At 38.8% G+C, this 24,321-nt stretch overlaps 1 protein-coding gene across 1 annotated transcript in view; it reads right to left on the bottom strand.

Annotated features, from left to right (window-relative positions):
* Positions 1-4,338: 4,338 nt before the first annotated feature.
* kcnh8 (potassium voltage-gated channel, subfamily H (eag-related), member 8) overlaps positions 4,339-24,321 on the bottom strand; it is a gene marked incomplete at both ends in the record, with an annotated part of 95,082 nt that continues 75,099 nt past the window's right edge. Inside the window, 6 exons of the mRNA XM_079828542.1 lie at positions 4,339-4,845; positions 12,506-12,561; positions 13,134-13,249; positions 13,380-13,609; positions 21,649-21,863; positions 22,693-22,942. Of these exons, the coding sequence (XP_079684668.1) occupies positions 4,339-4,845; positions 12,506-12,561; positions 13,134-13,249; positions 13,380-13,609; positions 21,649-21,863; positions 22,693-22,942 (1,374 nt within the window). The remainder of the gene's footprint in view (positions 4,846-12,505; positions 12,562-13,133; positions 13,250-13,379; positions 13,610-21,648; positions 21,864-22,692; positions 22,943-24,321) is intronic.

Genomic DNA, 24,321 nt, shown 5'->3' with positions numbered 1-24,321 from the left:
CCTGTCTGATTAATTCATTAAGACATTACTGACGGTGTTTACATTAATTTTGCGTCATAAAAGCATTTTGAGACTCACACAGACGCGTGCTCGCGAGGACTCTTCACAAAGCGTCGCGTGAGCATTTGAAATGGAAAACCTTCTGTCAGTGAGTTACTTATTTTTTAATATACAAGCACACTGCATTCCTAACGACATGAATGAAGCCTTCGTTGAGCGTTTGAAAGGAAAATACCGGCGAGCGAGAACACACTCTGTAAGCGTGACATCAAAGCTAAGTTTCTCACAGCACATATCCTGTGCAAAGAAGCCTGCGAATGTCATTGCGATTCGTGCCGTCAACCGTTCCGGACGTTATGAAATATTATTTTATGGTTCGTGTGTGATTGTGTGTGTGTGTATGTGTGAGAAAGAGAGAGATAATGGAAGCAATTAGAATACGGGTGTTTCTAAAACACACGCAGCGCCACCACGCACCTGCAGTTAAAATCTAAGCTCAGAATCGATCCAGAATCATTGGAGAAGAATCTTTTCTCCCACCTCTATTGTAGCCTATAGTATGAACAACACAATATTAGAAAGATCAAACACAAACAGTTTTTCCCCTTTTAGGCCAGGTATATGTAACGTGCCAAGTTGCTTCTTCTGCAGACTTTACTCTCGCGTGTCACGTGACCAGACTGTAATCGCAGCCTTTGCGGTTAGGAAATCGTGTTTTATAATATCGCGATATTATCGCAAATGCAATTAATCGTTCAGCCCTACCTTGAAGTCCAAATTTTTCCTCAAAAACCTTAATTTCTTTTCGACTGTAGAAAGAAAGACATGAACATCTTGGATAAGATGGGGTGAGTAAATTATCAGGAAATTTTTATTATGAAGTGAACTAATCCTTTACGGTTATAGGTTCCAGAAAATAATGTCACTACAATTAACATTTTAAAGGAATGTTCCAGGTTGATTTTTTCCATACAAATATCCATTTTTATTTGAGCTGTAAATTGTCCTTTTACTGGTGGGACTACCGTAGGTCGATTAACATCTACAGTGTATATTTTAGTGTTTTTCATAGATTGTGATTAGAAATGCATTAATATAATTGCGATTTACAACACGAGGAATACTGTCAATCTTTGTACAGTGATAATTGACAGATGGTGTTGGTAAAGCGTCAACATTTCATTACACAGATGATCACTTTGTGAAGGACTTTATTTAGGCATCAATAGTTAGGATAAACTAAAAGTTTAGAAGAACTTTGAGCTGTGGATGATTGTATTAACTTAGACTAGTCTTAGACGTTAAATGGGTAGATTGATGTATTTTGAATCTGAAAAGTAAGACTTTTACCCTGCTTACTACTGATTTTTAAGACTTAAAGTCCCTGTAAAGGCAATTCTGAGATTTGTTTCTAAACACATTATAAATGTTAGAAATGTATTGCTGAAACACATTACAAAGAATGTGAACTATGTAGTACTGAATTCAGAAGTTAGACCGTTAAACAGTTTTTCACCGTTGCTGTGTTCAGGATTTTCTGGGTGGGGCTAAAACGTTGGCTCGATGATGCACTGGAGCCACCGAGCCGGGCTCCTCCCCTAACACAATCATAAATACAGCACATTTGCATCCGTTTGCCCGCTCGATCGCGAGTTACTGTCAGTACTGTTAGTTACTATAGTCTACAACTTACAAAACAAAAACGATGATCAAGAAGTGGTGGATTTATTTTGTGAACAGCTATCTTGATGGAGAGCTGAGGATCACCACCAACACCTGCCTCTGCAGTGACTAAACACCGGATCGTTTTACAAACTTTAACCGGAGACAACTAAGATTCACTGATAATCCGCTGCAGAATGGGGCCGAACCGACTACAGCCCCCCCCCCCCCCCCCCACCACCTTCATCCTCCCGTCCCGCCGACATCTGGTGCGTCGTGATCATAGACGAGTGAGTGTTGTCTTGTGTGCTACGGAAGGTTTCCCGCGAGTGGGCGTGGTTTCGGCTCCGACAGCTGACACACCCCCAGCGTTTGAGAGCAGAGAATACTGCTCATTTTTTCAAGTTTTTGATAAGCTATTTTATTTTTATTTTTATTTTATGTACTTGGCGGATTTTTTTATGATTCAAATTTGGCTGGGTGGTTAATAACACATTTATCTGTGGTGTGAGAAACTCAGAACACATGTTTAGTTGTGACTTTACAGGGACTTTAAAGGGATAGTTGACACAAAAATGAAAATTCTGTCATTTACTCACTCAAGTTGTTCCCAAACCTGTATGAATTCCTTTCTTCTGCTGAATACAAAGGAAGATATTTGGAAGAATGTTTGTAACCAAGCAGATCTCGGCAGCCATCATAGTATTATTCCCCCACTACGGTAGTCAATGGATGCTGAGATCTGCTTGGTTACACACATTCTTCCAAATGTCTTCCTTTGTGTTCAGCAGAACAAATACACTCACCTAAAGGATTATTAGGAACACCATACTAATACTGTGTTTGACCCCCTTTCGCCTTCAGAACTGCCTTTTATTCTACGTGGCATTGATTCAACAAGGTGCTGAAAGCATTCTTTAGAAATGTTGGCCCATATTGATAGGATAGCATCTTGCAGTTGATGGAGATTTGTGGGATGCACATCCAGGGCACGAAGCTCCCGTTCCACCACATCCCAAAGATGCTCTATTGGGTTGAGATCTGGTGACTGTGGGGGCCATTTTAGTACAGTGAACTCATTCATGTTCAAGAAACCAATTTGAAATGATTCGAGCTTTGTGACATGGTGCATTATCCTGCTGGAAGTAGCCATCAGAGGATGGGTACATGGTGGTCATAAAGGGATGGACATGGTCAGAAACAATGCTCAGGTAGGACGTGGCATTTAAACGATGCCCAATTGGCACTAAGGGGCCTAAAGTGTGCCAAGAAAACATCCCCCACACCATTACACCACCACCACCAGCCTGCACAGTGGTAACAAGGCATGATGGATCTATGTTCTCATTCTGTTTACGCCAAATTCTGACTCTACCATCTGAATGTCTCAACAGAAATCGAGATTTTTCCAGTCTTCAACTGTCCGATTTTGGTGAGCTCGTGCAAATTGTAGCCTTTTTTTCCTATTTGTAGTGGAGATGAGTGGTACCCGGTGGGGTCTTCTGCTGTTGTAGCCCATCCGCCTCAAGGTTGTGCGTGTTGTGGCTTCACAAATGCTTTGCTGCATACCTCAGTTGTAACGAGTGGTTATTTCACTCAAAGTTGCTCTTCTATCAGCTTGAATCAGTCGACCCATTCTCCTCTGACCTCTAGCATCAACAAGGCATTTTCGCCCACAGGACTGCCGCATACTGGATGTTTTTCCCTTTTCACACCATTCTTTGTAGAATTCCCTAGAAATGGTTGTGCGTGAAAATCCCAGTAACTGAGCAGATTGTGAAATACTCAGACCGGCCCGTCTGGCACCAACAACCACGCACAAAATTGCTTAAATCACCTTTCTTTCCCATTCTGACATTCAGTTTGGAGTTCAGGAGATTTTCTTGACCAGGACCACACCCCTAAATGCATTGAAGCAACTGCCATGTGATTGGTTGATTAGATAATTGCATTAATGAGAAATTTAACAGGTGTTCCTAATAATCCTTTAGGTGAGTGTACATTTATACAGGTTTGGAACAACTTGAAGGTGACTAAATGATGACAGAATATTCATTTTTGGGTGAACTATCCCTTTAACTTAGTGGCTATGTTTATGAAACTGGCCCCTGAAGTTTGGCTTAATATTAACAGTATTTGGACATAATAAATGTAGTGAACATGAAATGCGGGTTGAATCTTAATCACAAATCGCTTGTTTTAGCAGGTAGGTTAGTAAATTGTAGTTAATTGTAGTAGTCCTAGTAAATTGTCTGCTGTTGGAACTCAAATACACTGTAAAAAAAACGGACTTTTCAAAGTTGTAAATAAAACAAAGATTGTTTTACAAGAAAATGCTCTACTTAGAAATTTCACATTTAATCCAATGTGTTACTTGCAGCTTCTTTGAAATGAATTGTGAAATTTACTAGCAATTATAGAGTGAAAATTGTTTCAACACCAAAAATGTTTTAGTGTAGTTTTCCTGATTAGAGATATCCCTTTAGTTTCTAGCATTGAAAGACATGCCATTAAAGAGATTATCTTAAAAACTGAAATGGTAAACACGTATATCTTCGAAGGAACCATTGCTCCATGGCTTTGGCAGTGCGTGTACCACTTATCTTATCAGTCCAGTCCTGAGTCCAGGTCAACACGCAGATTCCAGTGGAACTTGTCCGTTTTAAAGGTTGATTGCTACAAACCCAGGGACCTGAGATCCTCCCCTTCTCCCAGCAATGGCTGTCCGGCTCTGGGTAAAGTTCCAGGGGCGTGTGAGATGTGTTGATGATGTTGCAGAAGAGGCGTCTCCAGGCTCTTTGAGCGGGTCCGAGCAACTATGCTGTGCGGAGATAGGGCCAGTAAAGGCTCTTTGAATCTGTCCATATGGGGTGATGTGGAAAGCGTGACGGGGAAGGAACTGGGAGACGTGGTGGGGCAGACCAGCTGCAGTTCTTGTGGCCTGAGTGGAAAGGAAACAAGTCCTCCGGGACGTATTCCATGGTGCATCGGTGAAGGAAAAGGCGGGCTGGCCCAGGAAGAACCTTGGCCCTGGAAGGGGATAGGAGGAGAGGGATGTCCCGAGGTAAACGTGGATGTACAGACGCCTGGTGTTTGCGGAGAGGCCATCATGGATTCGATGAGAAAGGCAAGACTCCGCATTACTCGTCCCAGCTCAGCCACCTCCCGCCCCAGAGAGCTCACCTGTAACACATATAAACAGGTGTCACATTTGACCTTTAGGCCCTGTTTACACCTGGTATTAAGATGGTTTTGGTCGACTGGACCATAAGTAGACGAGGGAGACGCATTCCCGTTTACACAGGGTGTCTCTTTTATCCACTTTAACTACTTCTGTCCTGATTTATTTGAGAGGAGGGTCTACGGACGGGTAATATGGGCTTTTTCAGGTCTTTCGATCTAATGGACACAATAAACTCACACAATTTAGATATGAACGCGACCGGAGACAACGAAAAAACATAGGCATTATCAGAGAAGAATGCTGTGTGTGTGTGTGTGTGTGTGTGTGTTAAAAATCAAGAATTGTGATAGAACATTGTGCTTGGTAAATGTTCCATCTTCAAACCAAACTTTGGCTTGTTCGTTGTTTTGCGTTTTTTCGACAACCTCTGGAAGTGGTCAAAAGTGGACAAGCTCAACACGTTTTAGACCCTGTTTGCACCTGTATAGCGTTGTCCACTTGTGATCCGATCGACCAATATGCTTCTTAATACCAGGTGTGAACAGGGCCTTACAGGCACTAGGATGCACAACATGTTTGTGTTTTGTCATTAGGGATCCATCACAAGTACATTTAATGGATTCATTAGTCAGTTTATGGATAGGAAACGGGTATATCAAAATTTCAATGTCTGCCGCACTGAAATTAAAAGTTTGTTTCCCCATTTTGATTTTAGGTTTACCTCAGAAGCAGTTTGCGCATTGTTGGTTACTTGGTAACAGACCTGACAGTTGATTACCGAACTTGATGGAGCTGTTTAAGATTTCCTAACTACAGATAAGATGAGATTTTGTAAAATAAGATAAGAATTCTAAATCAAGTTAAGATTTTCTTCTGTAATACGAAATTGTGAAAAACCCTAAATTAACTTCTCATATCTTAAGTTAAGACCAAGCGGCAACCTCCCGCAGTTTCTCTTGAAGCCAACACGGAAGTGCCTTAAACTGCAATTCATCGACTGGCCGCTAGGGACAGGCTCCAGAAGGGAGCAGAATCTCATTGAGCCCCATGTTAAAATGGCCAACTTTACAGCAGAATAAAACATGTTTACAGCCTGGTACAAATTGTGGTTTTGGTCTATACGGCTAATTTTGCCCTTCATGACAACTGTGAGGGGGGTTGATTTTTTTTATAACTCATTCGTTTACATTATATAAAGCATTAAAGTTCTGCATAATTAAGGGCGTGGCCACTTCGAGTGACAGATGGATAGCCATTTATCTGCTGTCTGTTAGTCATCGCGTCACTTAAGCTCCGCCCACGTCCCACCTTTTTACCCATTTTCTGTTATCCGGGAGTGATGCGCGATGACGCGCTGCCAAGAAGGCAACGGCCAGCTCGACCCAACTTTGCGCTTCAGAACGGCTCATCAGAATCCTATGGGTGACGTCACGGACACTACGTCCATATTTTTTTTACAGTCTATGGTTAAGACCTAAGTTTCTGTAATACACCCCCAGGTCTGGATATTAAGTAAGGTTATGCTCCTTCTCATTACCCCAATCTACAGAAATGCCATGAATGGTGCGTAGTTACACGTGCCTCAGACACCCTTTCTTGACAATCTTCTAAACAGTGTATTTTACTGAAAATATTTTCTTTTTCTTCAATTATATTAAAAGTTGAATTGTCATTTTAATTACTTTTGAACAAATAAAACATTATACAATGCAATGTTATGCAAATTATCTTGTTGCAATAAAATGCATTTGCAAGAAATGTTTTTGAAAGGGATGTCACTAATATTAAAAATATATTTTTTTTTTATTTAAAAAAATTCCAGTATTTTACAATAATAACAATAATATTTCATTCTAAACATTTGTAATATATATTCCAGTATATAAAGAGCTCTCAAGTATTTTTTGAAAGGGATGCAACAAGCAAGAAAAAACTAAATGCAAACAGTTTCCCACAGCAACAGAACAGTATGATCTTGTAAGGCCTTGGGTTGTCCCTCTGCATCCACCCATCTGTCATTGTCTGCTAGAGCCAGCAGCTTTCAGGTGAAACTAGGGTGTTATTTATTTAAGCCCCATGGGACATCATTGTTCGTTGTTGACTTATTGATATTTAGTTATTTTGGGGGTTTCTCCTAAAAAAGATCATTACTTAAAGTCCCTGGTGTAGATCCTGATTATTTCACACAGGGTCTGAAGAGAATAATTTCTTTCTCAGTTTTTCTTTGGCTTTTGAATCTGTGCAAAAGTATAAAACTTGAACATACATTTACGTGAAATACAACAATTAAACAAACAATAAAAAATGGGTTTATGTACAACATCTATATATATATATATATATATATATATATATATATATATATATATATATATATATATATATATATATATATATATATATATATATATATATATATATATATATATATATATATATATATATTTAAACATTTTTCAGTGTAGTTCAATTAAAATACTATCAACAAGTGAATTAGCTCTAATACATGTAAAGCAACTTCGATTCATAAAGCCACCATACTGAGGATTATGTTTTCTCCAATTGATTTTTATAGAAATGCACTAATCATGGTACCACAGCTCACTAAATTAAATTCGGATTCCCATAATTACTCTTCCTATATATCTTTTTGTGCTGTCTGTCCTCTGTACACGTCCCCCCTCCTTATGGTTAGCTCAGAATAATAATGTTCGTGACGGTCCAGAACACAGCATAGATGATCCAGATTCAGATGGACAGCCACCCTCAGAATCGTGCCAACAAGTGATAATACCCAATAATGAGGGTAATTGGGTAATGATCCATAAATGCCATCAGAGGCGGGGAGGTACAAGACAACAGCTTCAAACAGGAAGGGACAACAGGAAGAGAGCCCTCATCCTCTTGGCGGACCAAATCAAGCATGGATTACAACAAAACCCTGCTGCGAGGCCGGCTGTCAAAAATATATAGTCAGATACAAGAAACAGAGATAAGGAGGAAAAAAATGAGGAAAAGTCACAGCAGCAGAGGATCCCTCTTATGACATTACCTGTCAAAAGCCTCATGTCAAAGCCGTCGGCTGACAATCAAGACTGTGAGTTGTCACATGGATTTATACCCATGCCAATACTCAGCAGAACTACAGTACTCTGTCAGGGTCCGATCTGTACTTTTACTGCAGCACTAATTAAAAGATGAAATATAAATTCCGAGAATATATATTTCACTGGGGAAAAACATGGAAAAATACATGAAAATCTTTAAGCCAGACTGACAGTAAGACTTCCATGCCCTGATGGATTTTTATTAAACATTAATATTCAGTTAATGTTAATGGTAATATTCAATGAACATTAAATCTTCAATATTCTAAATGACAACCATGAGATAAAGAACGTCCCCCTCGAGACAACGGTGTCGACGTCCCTTTCCCACAGCGTTGCTGGCTACGCAATGTCGAAGTGACTGCTCTCGAAAGGGAATGTCTCTGGTTACTGTTGTAACCTTGGTTCCCTGAGAGACGGGAACAAGAATAATATATATACAGTGGGGCAAAAAAGTATTTAATCAGCCACCAATTGTGCGAGTTCTCCCACTTAAATGATGAGAGAGGCCTGTAATTTTCATCATAGGTACTTCATAGGTTTTCATTATAGGTACTTCACTTCAACTATGAGAGACAGAATGAGAAGAAAAAAAATCGTCTAATTTTTAAAGAATTTATTTGCAAATTATGGTGGAAAATAAGTATTTGGTCAATAACAAAAGTTAATCTCAATACTTTGTTATATACCCTTTGTTGGCAAAGACAGAGGTCAAAGTTTTATGCAAGTCTCCACAAGGTTTTTATACACTGTCACTGGTAGTTTGGCCCATTCCTCCATGCAGATCTCCTCTAGAGCAGTGATGTTTTGGGGCTGTCACTGTGCAACACGGATTTTCAACTACCTCCAAAGATTTTCTATGGGGTTGAGATCTGGAGACTGGCTAGGCCACTCCAGGACCTTGAAATGCTTCTTACGAAGCCACTCCTTCGTTGCCCGGGCGGTGTGTTTGGGATCATTGTCATGCTGAAAGACCCAGCCACGTTTCATCTTCAATGCCCTTGCTGATGGAAGGAGGTTTTTACTCAAAATCTCACGATACATGGCCCCATTCATTCTTTCCTTTACATGGATCAGTTGTCCTGGTCCCTTTGCAGAAAAACAGCCCCAAAGCATGTTTTCACCCCCATGCTTCACAGTAGGTGTGGTGTTCTTTGGATGCAACTCAGCATTATTTCTCCTCCAAACACAACAAGTTGAATTTTTACCAAAAAGTTATATTTTGGTTTCATCTGACCATATGACATTCTCCCAATCCTCTTCTGGATCATCCAAATGCTCTCTAGCAAACTTCAGACGGGCCCTGACATGTACTGGCTTAAGCAGGGGGACACGTCTGGCACTGCAGGATTTGAGTCCCTGGCAGCGTAGTGTGTTACTGATGTTAGCCTTTGTTACTTTGGTCCCAGCTCTCTGCAGGTCATTCACTAGGTCCCCCCGTGTGGTTCTGGGATTTTTGCTCACCGTTCTTGTGATCATTTTGACCCCACGGGGTGAGATCTTGTGTGGAGCCCCAGATCGAGGGAGATTATCAGTGGTCTTGTATGTCTTCCATTTTTTAATAATTGCTCCCACAGTTGATTTCTTCACACCAAGCTGCTTACCTATTGCAGATTCAGTCTTCCCAGCCTGGTGCAGGTCTACAATTTTGCTACTGGTGTCCTTTGACAGCTCTTTGGTCTTGGCCATAGTGGAGTTTGAAGTCTGGCTGTTTGAGGTTGTGGACAGGTGTCTTTTATACTGATGACGAGTTCAAGCAGGTGCCATTAATACAGGTAACGAGTGGAGGACAGAGAAGCCTCTTAAAGAAGAAGTTACAGGTCTGTGAGAGCCAGAAATCTAGCTTTTTTGTAGGTGACCAAATACTTATTTTCCACCATAATTTGCAAATAAATTCTTTAAAAATCAGACAATGTGATTTTCTGGATTGTTTTTCCTCATTCTGTCTTTCATAGTTGAAGTGTACCTATGATGAAAATTACAGGTCTCTCTCATTTTTTAAAGTGGGAGAACTTGCACAATTGGTGGCTGACTAAATACTTTTTTGCCCCACTATATACATAGATATATTCATACTGTTTTTATCCACTTTTAACTTTAATATTTGGTATGTCCACCTTTTTCAGCAATTACAGCAGCACATATCTCTGGCATAGAGTCCTCTGAGGACATCAACACTAATGTTATCCCATGCCTTCTGCAACTGAAACCAAAGGCTTTCCTTTGAATGTACAATAGATCTGTCCAGTTTATTTTCCAACTCGCTCCAAATTAGGGATGGGCATTTCAAGCAAAAATAATATTCGATGATCGTTGGGAATTATTCGATTTATATTCGAAAATCGCAACTCCTCCCCCGCATGCACGCATGTAAAGGCTACACACATATAAATAGAGAGAGCAGTGTTGCCAAGTCCACGGCTACTTCAACACTGTTGACGCGGGCTGTTTTTCATGTCCGCGTGTTGAAGCGACCCCAATTATGTGATATTTAGCCCCGGGAATGCGAATTTTAGTAGGCTAGCCATGCCAAAAAACTCCACATATTTTACCCCCCAAATGCAATTTTTACTAGAGAACCCCCCCTGAAACGCGATTGGGCTTGTTTTGGGCTAGTTTTGAGATAGCAATTGGGCGGATTTTGTTGTGAAAACCTGGCAACCCTGAGAGACAGGGAGAGAGGCCATTCACGCTCTCAATCTGTATGATAACAAACTGTTTAATTATTCAGGGAATAGGCTATATCAACTCAAGCCATATAATTATTGTAACATGCTGAAACATATGACTGTAATGTGACATCACCCAAAGTTACCGTAACCGTTAAATGCCACAAGTCTACAGCATGGGCGTCGGAAGCAAAAAAAATGTGGGTGGGTCCTCTCTCAGAGAATTTTTACTGGAGTAGAGGCTATTTAAATTAAGTACACATATATCGCCTTGTTTGCTAAACATCTGGTTGGACAAGACAAGTTTACGGAAATCACAATGTCTTTGAAAGCGGCTATAGTGTAGGGGTAAGACGCATGGCATCAAGTTTTGACGCAAATCGACCGCGGTTCGAATCCGCCTTTTGCCAAACTAACTCTACTCCCTTTTCCAATCACATATCAGATCGGAAAGGCATTTATTTTTAATAAAAATGAAGAAAATATTAGAAAAGTGGAAATAAAGTGTCTAACGTGTTTAATAATAAGTGTTTATTGGTTAGGGGTAGGTAAACAGACATGTGCTGGATAAGAGACGATAAAAGTGAGTGGGTCCAATATCATTGATCGTAAAAAGTGGGTGGGTCTTGTCCCACCCACATACAATGGTTCCGACGCCCATGGTCTACAGTGTGCGTGAGACGAGGTGTTCTTCTTCTGTTGTCTCAAGGGATTTTTACTCTGGCAGTTTCGTTCGAAATGGGGCACGGTTCCCATGAAAAATTGCTAATGTGAAAGCTTTCATACAGAGCTTGGTGTGCACTGAGGTACCGAACCCGAGAACACAACCGGAGTTTGGTTGCACTCGACGTGCCACGATTCACCTGAATGTGAAAACAACACTCAACGCAAACGCACCAGGGTTCAAGTTGAGTGTGAAACCAGACCAATGCTGCAGAGGCACAGGGAAGAATCACGCTCGGACCGCATCAAACGTGCCCAGTATAAAACACCCTGAGAGCTGACTGACAGCATTTAGGTGCGTTATTGGCAGCGCCTCCCTCTGGTTACATGAACGCGTGCGTCACCACCACATCAGCACCGAAAAAATGGGGATTTTTTTTGGGACGATAATCGCACAAACTATTCGATATTCTATAATTAAATCAACTAATCGAATATTCGAAAATCGCGACCCATCCCTACTCCAAATGTGCTCGATGGGGTTGAGGTCCGGACTTTGAGAGGGCCAGTCCATCATTTTCAATGTTCCAGCAGATTCCTTATGTCGCAGGTAAGTCCGCTAATAGTTAGAAGAATGTTTTGGGTAATGTCCTCTTGGACAATAAATCCAGGCCCAATAAGACGACTCCCAGATGCTAAGTGTTCTTATAATTTTGCATTTTCTAAAAATATCGCAGAGCCTAAATACTGAATTTGTGGTGTCAGTCTTGAATTCAAGCAACAACCGAGGAGCCCCCTCAAATAAAACTTGTTATAAACTGCCAATGTGTGATCCGTGGGAAACCACATGTGGTGGGTTCAAGGGCATTGTGGAACTCTGGAATGTTGGAATATTCTCTATCCTCATGATCATGGGGCCAGCCCCACTTTCCTCTTCTAATGAGTTTTATGTCCTCTAGTGTTTGAATAACACCCCCTTATCCTCTCTCACAGCAGCCTGCCATATGGCTTGTGCGTACCTAGCACCAAGAGCTCACCTGAGCAGCACTGGTTTCGATCTGTTAGTACTCACATTTAGCGCAGGGTTATCAGCCTTAAAACCCAGAGTTTATGAAAAGACTTTCTACATCAAATTTTAAGTGCAGACCTACCATTAAAATTACACAGCAAAAAAAAAAGACAAAATATGACTGCCAAAGATTCAGTAGAAAAATAATTACCTCTTGGTTAAGGTAGCGTAGCTGTCCTCTGGTGTCCTCTGATTTAGCTGCTAAATCTGCACAGAGAAAAAACAATCATGTCCAACTGCCTCACAATGACAGTGAAAACTCATTACAAAGACTTCAAGGAAGAGTTCACCACAAAAATGAAAATTCTGTCACCATTTCCTCACTCTCATGTCTTTCAAAACCGGTTTAATTTTCTTTCTTCCATGAAACAAAAAAGAAGGTATTTTGCAGAATGTCTAAGCTGCTTTTTTTCATATGAAAAGACAGTGAATCAAATTAACAAGATCTAAAAACTTTCTAGGTCTTCTGAACCTACATTACAGCTTTGTGCATGGAAAAAAGTAAAGCTAAAAGCATCTTGAATTTTATAGGATCGGTCAACATATATTTACATACATACATATTTAAGAAGGAAAGAACAGCTTGGACATCTGTGTCAGATCTGAAACAACATGAGTTTTAGGTGACATTTCTTTAAGGTGAGAAACAAAAGATTATCATTAATAAACACTGGTAATGGTGTTATCATTCATTGTGCTTCAGACTTGAAATATTGGCATAAAGACAAAAGAAGCCACAACAACTCATCCAGCCTCTGCCAGCACACACATATACACACCTGCTGTGGTGGCGGTGGTATTCGTTGCACCACTGACAGTGTGCTGATGACCAGAGGAAAATATAAACGTGTGGGAATTTTCTGTACCATCACTGTCCTCTGTGCCGTCCACGACCCTGAACACAAACAAACTGTTCTTTTTTACTGTTCTTACAAGGTCCTTCGTGCACCAGTGAGCAAATGCCTATTAAAATGCTGTATCTTTTAATGCTTTTTAAATACATGCATGTGTAGACGTCTACACACCTTGGGCTGAGATTTGCGAGGTCAGGCTTTGTAACAGTAGTATGCTGAAACTGGAGCTTTTTGTTGGTTTGGTGATCATTTTTCTGCATGTGCGTTTTCTGTTTGGTTCCACAACTGAGATAATGTATCTGATCATCTTCATCATCATCATCATCATCATCTCCCTCATCTTGATGCTCAGCTATTGGTGGATAGCACTGGATCACATCTCCATTTCCCCTCCCCTCCATCTGTGATTGGACAGAAGAGATTGTGCTGAGGTCATGTGAGGATAGATGAAAGTTGGATGACTGGAAAGTTGGAACGAGAAAAATAATGACTTTCCATTATTAACAATGAAACAAGTAGATGTAAGGACATCTAGTTAATGTGACAGTACTTGCTCACTCCTGAGAGAATTTCTTCTTAAGCAGTAATTTGGGGCATTTATGTGGCATTTAGATGTAGGTCCCACATTTTCCTTGCCTTATTCTCCTTAATCACTGAACCAGTAAATAATTATCTAAATGCTCACTCTCAAAGGCAAGACAGGTTTATTTAGAACTCATTTAAAAGGGGACATATTATGCCCTTTTACAAAGTCTTGATTTTGTATTTGGTGTCAACTAGGCTTTCATTCTTGATTTTTCTAAAAATGTTTTACATTGATGCAGTACCTCTCTTCCCAGTCTGTCACACTCTGATTAGTTCCTGTCTCTATGAAGCCCCTTCGTCCAAAAAGCACAGTGTGCTCTTGGTTGGCTGGACCAGTGTGTTGTGACTGGTCAACCGCTTCAAAACGGTTGACCAATCACACGCCCCTTACCACAACTGCAAATGCCTTAGGTGGGAATCATTTAAAGGGGTCATGAACTTGACATTTTTGACATATAAGAGGTCATTATTCTATAAGAATATCCTGTAAGTTTCAGAACTGAAAACTTCCTTGTTAGTCCAATAAAAGCTTTTATTGACACCAGGCCCAGCAAACGACAGTTTTTTCAAAGTGGGGCTCTATGACGTCAAAGGGAGGCAAGCACCGCCTCTGCAGAAGAATATCAACGCCTACTTCATCACTGCCTGTTTAGCACCGCCCACCGATTTGCGGTTGTAACATAGGCCTAGTGTTAAACCAGATCGAGCTACCAAGCAACAAACATGCCGTTGAGGATTACAAAATATTGTGCAGTGCCTGGGCTCGACTGTAATGCAACATGCAAGTAACTGTTCATTCTAATGCCTGATATTCATGTACAGTCAGATGTTCTTTGTCTGCGTGTCAGTAAATCAAACCAGTGAATAAACGTCAACTTGCGTTGTTTCTCTTAGTAAGATGAAAATAATCTGTTATTTAATGGTGATTAAATTCTACAAAGAAAGCAATCAAAAGCGATTCAAAGCTCCCTTTGCAATCGTTGGAGCAGCACGTGCTGAACCTGTCAATCAAACAGCGAGAGTTTATCAGTGACTCCCGTTTTATTCAACGAATCTCTTAACTATATCACGTTTGCACTGTTAATGAAGATGAAAGCATTCGTTACTGTACAGAAACTGAGTTCTAATGATGAGATCGCTGTTTTCATGCGCTCAACATGTGTGTGATCGGCTACAATGATCATCACTGCAACCTTTCATGCCACGATCTTAATATAATGCCATAGATCGAAATGTAATGCAACACTTTTCACGATTAGTTAACCATGACTGCTGTAATAGTAAAAACGCGCTAAAAGAGAGAGCAATACTATTTCAAATGGAAAGACGTTAGCCAATCACAGCAGTGGGCATTTGCACTGAACTATCACAGCAGACACGCCCCTTAAAACAGAGCGTTCGGAGCAGAGGGCTAAAATCAGGGTAGGACAATTTTTTATGTAAAAAGCATTCTAACATTATAAGTGCACCCCAGGAAACATATAACAATAAAACAATGAAGTTCACTTTAAATTAGGAATATTGTGACATGAACGTTCCCGCAGTGTTAATTTCGTTGACAAATAATTTTTGTCATAATTTTCTTCAACAACCTTTTTTTCACAGATGAAAACGAGACGGTAACTAAATAAAAACAGTTTTAGATGACAAAAACCATGACGAAAATCTACTGTCATTTTCGCCAACAAATAAAAGCGAGACGAAAATGTTAGGGAGGGGCGATTAGGGAAGAGATTTGAATCATTTGAATTGTAATGTGCTGATCTAACCGCAGGAAAACACGGTGCTGTTGTGCGTTCTACAGGCTCACGAAACAGCGCTTCCGACTGCTTCAGAACGGTTCGTAATCAATGAGTAGTGCACATTTATGACAACATATCATTTAATAAAGTATCAGGGTTATAATAGTTACAGTAACTAAAACCATAAAAAAAATCTTCATTACTGAAAAAAAAAAAAATCTTAAACTTATTTGAAGCTTTAGCTTAACCTGATATACTAACTAAAACAAAAATACAAAATTATAAAAACTATAGAGATGTTGGTAAAAAAAAAAATTGTCGGGAGGTGCTCGTAACGTAGTCGGATCAGAACACAAAACTAATATTAACCACAAATTTATATTACCGCAATGACACAAACACTAACGGTCAAAAGTTTTTTTTTTTTTTATGTTTTTTTAAAATAAGTCTCTTATGTGCATTTATGTGTTTAAAAAAAACAGTAAACTGTAATGTTTCTAATATAATTTAAAAAATATATATTATTACAATTTAAAATAACAGTTTTCTATTTTAATATATTTCAAAATGTCTTCAGTGTCACATGATCCTTCAGAAATAATTCCAATATGCTGATTTGGTGCACAGTTATTATTGGTGCTCAATTATTAACTATGGTTCTTGTTATTACTATAATTAAAAGCTTAATATTTTTGTGGAAACCATGATATATTTTTCAGGATTATTTGATGAATATAAAGTTCAAAAGAACAGCATTTATTTGAAATAGAAATATTTTGTAAAATCATTAATGTTTTTACTGTTACCTTTCTTTTTACTCACTCCAAACATTGGAATGATAGTGTCAAAGTTTCCCCAAAAAATATTAAGCAGCAAAAACTTTTTTCAACATTGATAATAATTTTAAAGGGGTGGTAAAACACATTCTTTTGAAGGCTTGACTGTGTTAGTGGGGTGCACTGTAACATGTGTTCATGCTTCGTTTTAAAAAAAATTGCCTTATTTTTCATATATTTGACCTTTATTCTACACTGCTCTGTCCCTCCTTGTAAAACGGTCTGATGCTTTCCGGGTTGTATGAAGCCAGTCCCTCAAAAATACGCGATGGGCTCTGATTGGTTAGCTGGCCCAGTGTGTTGTGATTCGCTAAACGCCTAGTGCACGTATGTCGGAAACGTCACGCCCCTTACCTTTATCGGAGGCTGTGCTTTGGTCAGTGTTAGAAACAACGGCGTCAATAAAACCATACCAATCTGAGCCCGAATCAGACCCAGAACATTTGAGTGAAGATGATCGAGCAGAACCTGTTCAGTCCTCGAGAGTAAAGACTGCGGATCTATAATGATCGCTACTGAATGGCACTTTAACTTTTGTATTTTTAGAACGATTATAGCCAAATATCTGTCACAAGAACTAACCCAAAACAAACACTAAGCACTGGCTTTAACTAGTAAGTTAGCCAAATCACACACAGAACCATGTTTAGCATGCCTGTAGATAAACAATACATAAAAGCTCTAATCAAAGAATCATTTACACTAATGCCAGGTTCGCTGTTGAGATTTTAACGTTAATGTTTGTAACGTTAGGTGTTCGTCGGATAACGTTAAGTATGAATGAGCATTTAACAGACTGGTTTGCAGAACAGTGTTGTCATCTGTTTACTTCCTTGCTACAACCTATTACAGGAAAACACATCGATGAAAAATAAATCAGACTTACAGGTTGTGGCCCGTGAACAGCTTCTATTTGTAAATCCAGCTTTCAGGACAAGCCGTTGTGCATATCCTGTATTGAACTCGCGAAGTTTGTGGAAGTTTGTGTTGTCCTCCGTGAAATGTGCAGCGCGCGCGTCGTGCATCCACGCACCGGCAGTGTTTTTTTCACGCAGCTGACGTTGTGCAAATCTGGCATTGAAATCGCGAAGACGGTGGATGTTCTCCTCCGTGGATGTGCTGCAGGGAGCCCTGCGCGTGCCTGATTCCCCGCTGACTCAAACACACGTGCATATAACATGTTTTATTTTAAACGCTCTGCAACGCACCCCTGTCCCAAGGAAGGCTGAACAGAGCAAGTACCCCAGACCTGCAATCCGGATGAATATAACAGCGTTTCCTCTGCATCGCGGCAACAACACTCCAGCCTACTATACCTCAACAGCGCCGCGATACAAAATGGCCTCACCCCCCCTTATTTCATATTCCCCGGAGGAGGGGTTTATGTAAATATTGGGCCTGGTGATGTCAGCAAAACCTGGGTGAATGTGTAGTAGTCCCTAGCGGCCGTTTGCTGTAGTCCTTAGAAACTGATTTCTTTAAAAGCAAATATCTCCCTTTGCTTTAAACTTTGAACGTTGTAACTTTGCAGATGTTGTTTATGCTCAAGCAGCAACATTACACGTTAGCTAAAGTTAGAATAGTGAAATCGTGGTTTACCACCCCTTTAAATGTTTCTTGAGCATCAAATCAGCATATTAGAATAGTTTCTATAAATATTGTAAATTATTATTATTATAAATTGGAATCATTATAAGCATAATGTAGTATCAATATTATATAAGAGTCAGCATTAATAGTCATATTTTATGACCAATGCATATAAACGAAAAGATGTTTAATTTATGCATAAAAAACTATTAAGAAAATAAATAAATAAAAATTAAAGCCCAAAACAAATTAAAAAGAAAATCTTATACATATGGTCCCCGCAATGTAATATAAACCTGTACACACACTCCCGAAACAATCTACACACTTTCCCTCAAGGACTAATTAGACAAAAGCTATGAAACAGCAGAAACACAACAAAGTTAATGTCCTTAGGTAAAACAAAAAAATGATAGAGGTCTTACAACTTGAATTTTGACCTTGCAAGCAATGACCCGGGAAGACTTGACCTTAACACATTTAAAACACCTGGCCAAACAGCTTTGATAATATATTGATCTTTGACCCCAAGTCGTACGAGTGAGAGTGATTATGTCACAGAACAAGCCCTAAAGGCTCGATTTAATCCGCTCAATAATAGTCATTGTAATGGGTTTTGCTGTGCTTTACACCTCACACTTCTCCCGCGCATTGCCAATTACACAGTGAAACTCTGCAACGACGTTGGCTGAAAATAACAATCTCCATTTATAGAACACTTTAAATGTCAGTCCACTGAAAGGTGTCGGAGAAGTCAAGAGGTAAAACACAGCAAAGAGACGGAATAAACGAGAGGGGTATTCCCCATCTATCTCTCTTTTAATCTTGTACTCGCTCTCTCTCTTGTTCTATATATATCTGATTAATTACACTTTTCGTAGAATAATTTGGTCATTTTCCCTGTTGAATAATTAAGGTTCCCTCACACTGTAATTGAAAGAGCGGCAGTTTCCCAAAGCAGTCAGTCATCCGGCACTTCAATAACCGCCCCCCTCCCCCTCCTCTTACCCCTCCCTCGCCCCTAAACGCGCTGTTCCCCTTCCTCTAGCGTCGCTCCCTCCCTGATTACTGCTTCAGGCATGGAAGGACAGGGAATGGGGAAGATGATCATCACCATCATCATCAATTTTTCGTTCTCTCTCCCTGCTGTTTCAGAGCTGTAGTGCTCTTAGCTTCCCTCATTAGGCAAATGAGGCGGGAGGTAGATCATTGTTAGGGAAATGAGCCCCAAGCTATTATAGTCAACACAGCACTGTTAGTGGATAAGTGCGGGATGATTGACAGCTGAGGAGAAGACGCACCTTGTCCATGGACTTACTGGACATCCTGGATATGAGACGCATATATATCATACACTACCATTCAAAAGTTTGTGGTCAGTAAGATTTTGGGGTGGGAATCTTTTGGTACCTCACGATTTGCATATATTTGATTGTAGTTGTACTGTTTTGTGTTCCTTTTCTTATTTGACTGCAGTAGACAGTTTAATAGGTCTAGAAGAAAAAAATCTCACTGCATTAATTGTAAGCCTTGAAATGCATTTAGTTTTTTCTTCACATTTTAGTCAACCCATATTATAAAACAAATTCCATTTAAGCTGACCGCAAACATTACACACATGTAGTGTTAATTTCGTTAACGGAAATATGAGGAAAAATGTTTGTTGACAATCTTTTTTTACATGACGAAGACGAGATGACACAAACGTCAATAAACGCAAATAAATGCAATATTGTTGACGGAAAAAGACGAGACTAAAATGTTTAAAAAATAAAACCTTGACCAAAATCATTCTTTGTTTTTGTCTGGAGGTTGTGAAAGAGGAGCGTTCGTCCTCGTGGTTGCCAAATTTCAATAATTTAAATCCCCCAATCAGAGCTTTCTGTTAAAAGAACATGTATTCTATCCGGTGTTTCACTTAAAATTTGCAATCTGTCAACCATGTGCATGCTCTCTCTCTCTCTCTCTCTCTCTCTCTCTCTCCCTCTCTCTCTCTCGTGTGCAGATGATCTGAAAACACCAATAAGTAAGCTGCATTTCAGCAATCTCTATTTGAGATTTTCTGCTTATATCAAAGTGCCGCTTGTGCAACTAAATCTGAGATCAAACTTTCAAACTTTGAGATCAAACTGTAATAAATCCAAGCACGGATCTATTTGTGATTGTGTTTGCTTAATAACTGCACTTACATAATACACAATACCTCTGTGTGACAATACAAAGTCTTTTTTGGTGTTTTTTGAATTGAAAAACCTTAAAGTAATATGAAATTTCACTGTTTAAAATTTTTAGAGAAGTTTCTTATTTTTCCATTAGGCCTATATGATAAATAGCCAAAAATAAATAATTAAACTAAATGAGGTAAAATAAACCATGCATATGGGTTGCCATTCTTGAGTTGTGATGATAGTTGAAAGAGTAACAATTCTGATGAAATGTAAATATACATTTCTCAAAATATAATTTTAAGGAAAATAATCGGGATTATCAGTGTGACTACTTTTTTTATTGACGCTCAGACATTTAGTCGACTAAAACTTGACTAAACAAAAACAGGACAAGGTTGACTAAATATGATAAAATCTAAAAAGCACATATGACACAGGACTAATAGCTGACTAAATTAATACTACACACATGACTGGCAGTCTTCTGTAATAAAGCAAGGCTGTCCTAAGACAAATAGAAAAACTACTTAGTACATAAATAAAATTCCTTGATACAAAAAAAACCTTTTGCAAATAAAAAACTGGTAAATAAAATGAAAATAAATAAGCAATAGGACAAATACAATATAAAATATGACAATTAAATAAGTTTCCAGGTACAGTAGCCTAGTTTTATTTAACATGTCATCAGAAATACTACAGAAATTGAATCAAATTTACAAAATAAAACACTGTATAGTCTTCGCTGTATGAATTAAATATAAAGTAATTCATAATAAATATATAAAGGCAAGTTTTTTTAGGCTGCTGTACCTTTAAGAACAAATGCACGGATCTATAATAGTTACACATCCAATTTGCTCCCAACTGTTTACGTAGGACATAACAGACTGTATTTATGTGAATACTTCACACAATGTGCGTTTTGACAATTATATGTCTGTCTGTCTGTCTGTCTGTTAGGGGTGGGAATCTTTAGGTACCTCACGATCCGATTCCAAAATGATTCTTAATCTACTTTTTTCTTATTATTAATTCATTTAAATCTCTACATATGTAATTATAAGTACTTTTTAAAATAATTAAAAAATTATTTAAACCAATTGTATGTTAAGAATTTTAAATGTATAAACTAATATTGCTTCAAAACATAAAATCAAGTAGTAAAAAAAAAAAAAAAAACATTACAAGAAATGAACAAAGAGTGCTTTCAATATTTAAGAGTATATCTGTCTATCTGTCTATCTGTCTATCTGTCTATCTATCTATCTATCTATCTATCTATCTATCTATCTATCTATCTATCTATCTATCTATCTATCTATCTATCTATCTGTCTATCAGTCTGTCTGTATGTCTGTCTATGAATCTTGGGTCCATGAAATCAAATAACTGAATCAGGTGAGGCTTTTACTGCTACAGAGATGCATTAAGGAGTTTAGGCAGCCACAAGAAGAAATTAACGAATCGGTAAAATGAAATTATCGTAAAACAACAGAGTGGTCATGTGATGTCTTACGTGGCTCTCTTGTCCCTCTCTCAGGTTATAGGTGAGGTCGTGCGTGATGTCCTGCACAAAACGGTGGGAGTATTCAGGATACAGGTCAAGCACCTCATACAGACCCCTTAGATTAATGCACTGCAGGTCACAGTACGTCAGTGCCTTCACATCAGCGTTTGTCTTTATGACGCGGTCATCAACTGACATGTTGGCACCAATCAAGTCGCCTTTACCTGGACGTGTCACACAGGAGCACACAAACAAACAGGAAGATGCAATAACCCATTAACATTTTGTCAGATATCACTAGCGAATTACAGGAGTGTTCAGTCAGTGTGTCAATATGCAGGCTAAAGTGGAGAGCTAATCCAGCATGGGTTCCCTTAGGAGTTCCTTTCTAAGAGGAATGTTTATAATAGAACAAAAACATTAAAATGTCTCCAAGTAATGTTAACCAGAGACCTTATTTTACACATAAATCAAAAACCACTATTCTTTAAACCCTTATAAACTCCCATGGGAACTCGTGGCTCGAAAATGCGAATTTGTTCAGCACTTTGGCACTGTGAGGCTACAAACAGCTCTATTAGCACTAGCAGCACAAAAACATACTGTATAAAAAGTACATACACATGTAAACACAAAAAACTGAACCTTCCTGAGAGCTCAATGTCAGAGAGACCTTCCTTTGTCAGCAGGGTGGAGAAAGTGTGTGAGGTAAAGATGAGAAAGATAGTGTGTGTGTTCTTTTCCTGTCAGAACTCATAAGGTGATATTAACACAAACACACAACCACACACGTGCACACACACGCACACAGGCAGGACATAACACGACAATGTGGATTCTATTTTTTTCACACATTAGGTCCACTGTCCTATGAGCCTGCTGTGTGTGTGAAGCCTCACAGAGAGAGTGACCCATCACAGAGAGCAGCATTTGTTGGCTACTGTAGGAACACGTGGGCCCTAAAGTCTTCACATAATGAGAGGCAGTAATTTTTCCCGTCATGCTAAAACTACACGGAGCCTTTTGAGCTTTGCTGTGTTTGTGTAAACTGACCGAGGATGGCTAACACCATGCTGTCCTTCAGCACCTCCATGGAACCAGAGCAGACAAAGAAAAGAGCCTGTAGTGCATCTCCCTGCCGAAGAAGATATTCGCCCGGTGCGCAAAACGTTGTCTTTATGTGCAAGGAGAGAGAGCGGAGACACCCACGACTCAGAGAGGAGAAGACGGAGAGCTCTAGGATCTCTTTATTCAGATGCATTGCGATGTCCGAACGCAACTCATCTGGAAAGTCTCTCAAGAGCTGGGGAGAGTGTATAGGAAGGAGAGAAAAAAGAGAAAGGAACAAGAAAGGTGTCGTTAAAAGATACATCATGAGGAAAAGAAATAGTGTTTTATGCAAACTTGCATAACAGCACATTACATTAGTTAAACTGGCATTAAAATCTTTAAGCATGCCACTTTATGAGTTTCCACCCTAAAACTAAAACTGGAAGTATTCCGGCCATGCCTCATTCCTGCCCTGTGCCACCCTTCATCTGCTCTGCTCATCCATCCATATATGCAACCATCCTTCAGCCTGACTGAATGGCATCTGTCACTCTCCCCTTCACTCACAGCACACATCCCTCTTTTTCTCTCGCTCTCCGTCTCCTGCTCTCCGGCCATCAGCCTCGCCATCTATTATTCATAAATCTGTGATTTAGCAAGGTGTTTAGATTTTATCTCATTTTTTCCCGCAGACTCTGGAATAAAGTCCCGGGCTCAAGGACAGAGCGCACGCAGTTGTCCCCTCCTCAAGTGTCCAACTGTCTATCTAAATGATACTTGTCTTAGTTGATCCTTTACTCTTGGCTTTAGTGCGTTACTTCATTATAAGTACATCACTTACAGTACCATAATAAAAAAAATTAGGTTTGGACGTGATACCATGGTTTTCTTTCATGTTGGAGTACCATGTAAATACCATATGTGAATATGGTCATTAGATATTGGTTTTTATGACATACTGATACATTTGTTTATTTCTGATATTGTTACAATAATACAAAATTATCATCAGATTTTAACAATAAATGAAATATGGAATTAATATTGTTGCATGAGAATTACAATAATATTATAGAATAGCCAATATATTATCAATAAAAATATTAATAATATTAATAAATAAAAATAAAAACTTAATCATCAAATTTATTATCATCATTATCTTTATTTCAGGTTAAATTTTAAGCTACACATTTCTCACTACGCAATTCAATTAATTTAATTTATAAAAGTTAAATAATTATCCAAACAATACATTAATAAAATATTTAAGAACTGATAACTAAATATTGTTTGAATACTGGACCAGTATTATATCGGTCTATCGGCTTATCTATAATTATTTATAGGAGGTTACTGTTATTAATTAGCAGATAGGAAGTGACTTGTAAAGATGTGTAAAGACAATAAAATATTCATTATGAACAACAATAATTTATATATTTACATTTATAATATTTAAAAATAGCTGTTTTAATATTAATTAAAAAATAATACTAATCAACAAATACAAGTTTTATTATTATTATTATTATTATTTTCATCATAATCTTTACTTCAGGCTAACTGTTAAACTACACATTTCTATCTATATAATGAATATCTGTTATTTTAAAAGTTTATCCATACACT

This window comes from Gobio gobio (genome assembly GCF_949357685.1).
Source record: "Gobio gobio genome assembly, chromosome: 11".
NCBI lineage: Eukaryota > Metazoa > Chordata > Actinopteri > Cypriniformes > Gobionidae > Gobio > Gobio gobio.
Note: the sequence above shows the minus strand (reverse complement) of the source record. Positions and strands in the feature narration are given on the sequence as shown.